This window comes from Pistacia vera, unplaced genomic scaffold (assembly GCF_008641045.1).
Source record: "Pistacia vera cultivar Batoury unplaced genomic scaffold, PisVer_v2 Contig477, whole genome shotgun sequence".
In the NCBI taxonomy this organism is placed as follows: domain Eukaryota; kingdom Viridiplantae; phylum Streptophyta; class Magnoliopsida; order Sapindales; family Anacardiaceae; genus Pistacia; species Pistacia vera.
In genome coordinates this window covers 96812-100985 of record NW_022196309.1, presented here as the reverse complement: position 1 = coordinate 100985, position 4174 = coordinate 96812, and the positions used below count along the sequence as shown (strand labels likewise).

At 32.4% G+C, this 4174-nt stretch overlaps 1 protein-coding gene across 1 annotated transcript; it reads right to left on the bottom strand.

Annotated features, from left to right (window-relative positions):
• Positions 1 to 1080: 1080 nt before the first annotated feature.
• Positions 1081 to 3958, bottom strand: LOC116146394 (F-box/LRR-repeat protein At3g58980-like). The gene is made up of 4 exons (XM_031431796.1): positions 3873 to 3958; positions 2215 to 3404; positions 1908 to 2099; positions 1081 to 1308 (listed from the first exon to the last, which is right to left on the bottom strand). The coding sequence occupies exons 2-4, from the start codon at positions 3385 to 3387 to the stop codon at positions 1081 to 1083; spliced, it is 1593 nt and encodes a 530-aa protein (XP_031287656.1). The 5' UTR covers positions 3388 to 3404; positions 3873 to 3958.
• Positions 3959 to 4174: the final 216 nt, after the last annotated feature.

Sequence of the window (4174 nt, the reverse complement as noted above, 5' to 3'; positions counted from 1 at the left end):
AATGAAGACGTAGAGATGTCGTGGCACAGATTAACTAATGTCCAGCACAAGGACGATGAAATTTAAGCTTGTGCGCATGCCGCGAACCACATGATTAACTCATGACCGCGGCAGTGTCTGGAGTCCAAATTTGCCACGAATTCTACTACGTTTTAGCCTACTTTCTCAATCCTATTGAATAGATTGACCAAAACATCATCCTAAAAAAACCCAGCACTATTAAAGGCAAGTCGTTGCTTTTGCCATCAACACCGGTGCATGCCATAGCGCAACACCACAAGGCCAAGCGTGGCCTTAATTGCCATTAGGCACTACGACCAATTCCCACCACCGATCCATGTGTTTATGTTATGGATTCAAAATGTGGGGATTTTTGGATTTGGGTTTAGGGTTTACATAATTTGTAATTATTTCTAAATTAAATGTGCTTAGAGTTCACTGAGTACGGTTTTGAAGTAAAGAGGGAGAGAAAAAGATTTGAAAGAGATGAGTATAAAGTAAAATTTTGGGGAGGTACTAGGAGATGAGAGAGAGAGAAATGAAGCTCATTGACAAAAATAACCCCAAATCTGATAAAGTTAACAGAGGTTTGTGAGTCACTGGACGAACAAGTTCATTAAAAATTCTTGTGCGTTTTTATGTTAATAAATTCTTACAATGAAAATAATACCCATTACCTAAACTCAATAATACTTCCAATTTCCATGAACAAATAAATAATTATTTTGAAAAATTTTATGTTGCGGACACAAGATTTGATGATTTGGTTAGATAGGTATCTTAATACTACGGTAATATTGTCTAAAAGAGGCTTTTAATTTCTAGAAACTTGAAATTGGCCTTAGATTAACAATGCAATAGTTGTAATGTGCCTATCCATTAAACAAAAAAAACTTTAAACCCTTAAGCCTGTATAACAAATGAAATATATAGTCAGAACAAGTAATTTTAAAAAACAATTTCATATATGGTAGTGAAATCAGCAAGCATCTTTGGATAAGTACAAAGTGCGTTTCAACTTTCAACCACAGTATTAACAAATTAAAAAAAAAAATAACAATAAAAAAAAAAAACCCCCCCTTAAATCATCTTATCAACTCCAGAAAAACACCAATCTAGATGAAGTCGGAGACTTCCTGGTGGAAGGTTTGGCAACACATCCATCAAATTGTCTATAATTATAGGATTTGGATCAACCAATGGTAAGAAACTTTCGATCTTTACATCTTTTAAGTAATGACGCCAACACTTGAAATCACAAGAATTGCAACAGTTCAAATCCCTATTCGTCAATATCACATAAATTGACTGCAATACAAGCAAACATTAATAAGTCATCAAGATGATAAATAACTTAGAAAAATACATTGTATACCCAAGTTAGCATCAATCTAAAAACAAAAAACAGGATTAATCTTTATCAATATATCTACTACCTTTTATAAGAATGCTAATTCTCAAAAAAGAAAAAGAAAATAAATAAAGAATATGACAAGAAACAAAAAAAGAAATAAAAATAAAAAGGTCTTTTCAATTATATACTTCTTACAGTTTTACTCTAGAGTAAAATTTAAAAGACGATAAAACATCCAATTAAGAGCTTCCACATATCTTAGTTAAAATGTAATACTTTCTCAAATCCAAACTTGTTCAGTGAGAGACCTTATATGACTAAGAATGAAAAGATGATTCTAAAAAACATGATTCTAAATTCTATTTCTTCTCTTACCTTTGTTTTTCTTCTCACCTCATGATAATTAACATAAGCATATCAATAACTCTTCTAATACTTGCATCAAAAAATCAATAATAACAATATGTCCACCTCCACCATGATCATCTTTGAGAAATAAGAAACTATAGTAAACCTTTAAAAAAAAAAAAGACCAATAATAAGATGATTGTACCTCAATGAGGTTGATGTGATCCTTCTTGTCCCATGCTTCTACACTCAAACACTTGGGATAGCAAATCCAAAGGAGAGCATCCAACAGAGTTTCATAATCTGATGGTAATATTGTTGGAAATAAAGACACATAACAAACTTTATAGGGTGGTGAAGGTGAAACCCTTCGGAATTCTTCCAAATCAAACAAAACCTTGATATATTGCACCAGACAAGAACAATGAAAGAAAAAGAAATTAATAATAATATAAAATGCAAAAATACAGGTGAAATGTAAATAATCAATTACGTTGTATTAACAAACACACCTTATTCGATGTGCAATATAAAGTTAATTCTTTAATCTCTGTAGAAGCTGCTAGAAATTTCTTCAACTTAAGACACCAAGTAGTGTCAAGATCACCTTCAATCACCAATCTAACCATCCATGGACATGGAGCATTCATTGATGATATAGGAAGTGTATCATTTTGGTAAACAAAGGAAAGTAAATTTGGAGTATCAACATCAATTGCCTCCAAATAACTGCAGTTACCGATACTTAAATTTTTAAGTCGATCACTTGAAAATTTAATCCTTTCAATGTAATGACATGTTTGCATGCTAAGATTCTCCAGCAAGGGAAATTTTGAGAGAAAGTAATGAAACTCTCTATCACGAAAAATACAACATCCAAGACGTAAATCTTTCAATTGTGAACACCCATTCATGTCAATCTCACATGACCTTTGGTACAACATAAGATCACATTGTTGAAGACCTAGAATATCAATTTTAACTCTTTCATGTTCATTGGGGGCTATTTGAATATGCAAAATCTTGAGCCCATCAGGTTTACAAATGTAAACACATTTCAAACCCCAACAGTGGAGAAAATATAATTCTTCAAGCAAAACACAGTCACTAGTAATCTTCTGGACCATTGGTTCACTTATGTGGACTCTAACTAGTTTTAGTTTTTTGAGAAAACAGAACCTTATTGTATCAGGTGGCTTCTCCAACTTAAAGCCATTTAGCTTTAAAGTAGTTAACAATTTGGCAAAAAAGATTATCTGAGGCAGTATGTACAACTTATTTTCATCTGTTTTTATAGTAATATCTAACTCCTTCACATCGTTCTCTACTGCCAATCTTATCCAATTTTCAAAAGAACAAGGCAATCCTTCAACATCAGCAAGACTTATAAGTAACCTAAATGCCTGCATAGAAACCTTATGCTCACAAAATCGAAGCAGGGAAACATCAATGAATTTCATAAAATTCTCTATACGTTCACAAAACTCTTCTTCACTTGCCAACCTCATGTCCGAGTCTGTTTTAAACAAGTCAGTTTCATCGAAATTAAAGATAGGGAACGATGCCCGCAAGTGATTCCATCTCTTTGATAAAACACTTGTTTGAGCTACCTGTTTTCTGAAGAGGTGAGACATCATTTGATGAATGATAAAAGGAGGAAGGTATGAGATTCGATCATCATCCATATTTGTTTTTAAGAAACCTGCAATGTCCACACATTTCCGGCTCCAAAATTCAGTATATATTCCAAACAGTTTCTTATGATTTTACTAAACTTCAGTACCATACATAGAGAATGAAAATTTTTAATAAATTATATCAAAAATCAAGAAAACTGAAAAAACCCGCCAAGAAAATTCTTCTTAGAATTATAAAATTCCAATACTAAATTTCATACTGAGCCATAAGATTTTACCACCACGTAGTGGATACGTAAATGTACCAAATTATTATGAATAATACCGTCAAAAACCTAAATCAAAGAATAAAACAACGAACTTGGACCAAAACAAATTCTTTAAAAAGAAAACAAAAAAGCACGAAAAAAAATCAGGGTAAGATTTTAAGATTACATACAAAGAAAAATTTAGGCCAAAAAAGCACATATGTATCCGCTAAGAAAACAAAAAGTAACGATTACGAAGATGAAAGTAGTAAGAGGGCGTTGTACCCGTAAATGTGTTCAGGTGGCAAGGAGTGATAAGACCTTACTTCCTCTCCGGAAGAACTTCAGAGCTCAGACCCCGCATTTGATTCTCAAATTGAGACACGCGATTTTGTTAACCGTAACATGTTAACTTATTTACTTTGTGTGGGCCATGGGTTGGGCCTCTTAAAACCGGTCCAATGTAAATTGATCTAGGTAATAATTTATTTTTATTTTTTTGGTTAGATATGGTATGAAAATTAACTTTTCTTTTTATATATACATAAACAGGGTTGGGTTATAGTAATTAAAATTTTTAACTTAAT

Coding starts and splice junctions, on each gene's coding strand:
- LOC116146394 (XM_031431796.1), bottom strand. CDS start 3,387: ATGGATGATGATCGAATCTCATACCTTCCTCCTTTTATCATTCATCAA. Junction 2,100..2,214: donor TATATTGCACATCGAATAAG/GTGTGTTTGTTA, acceptor CAATATATCAAG/GTTTTGTTTGATTTGGAAGA. Junction 1,309..1,907: donor ATCACATCAACCTCATTGAG/GTACAATCATCT, acceptor CTTGTATTGCAG/TCAATTTATGTGATATTGAC.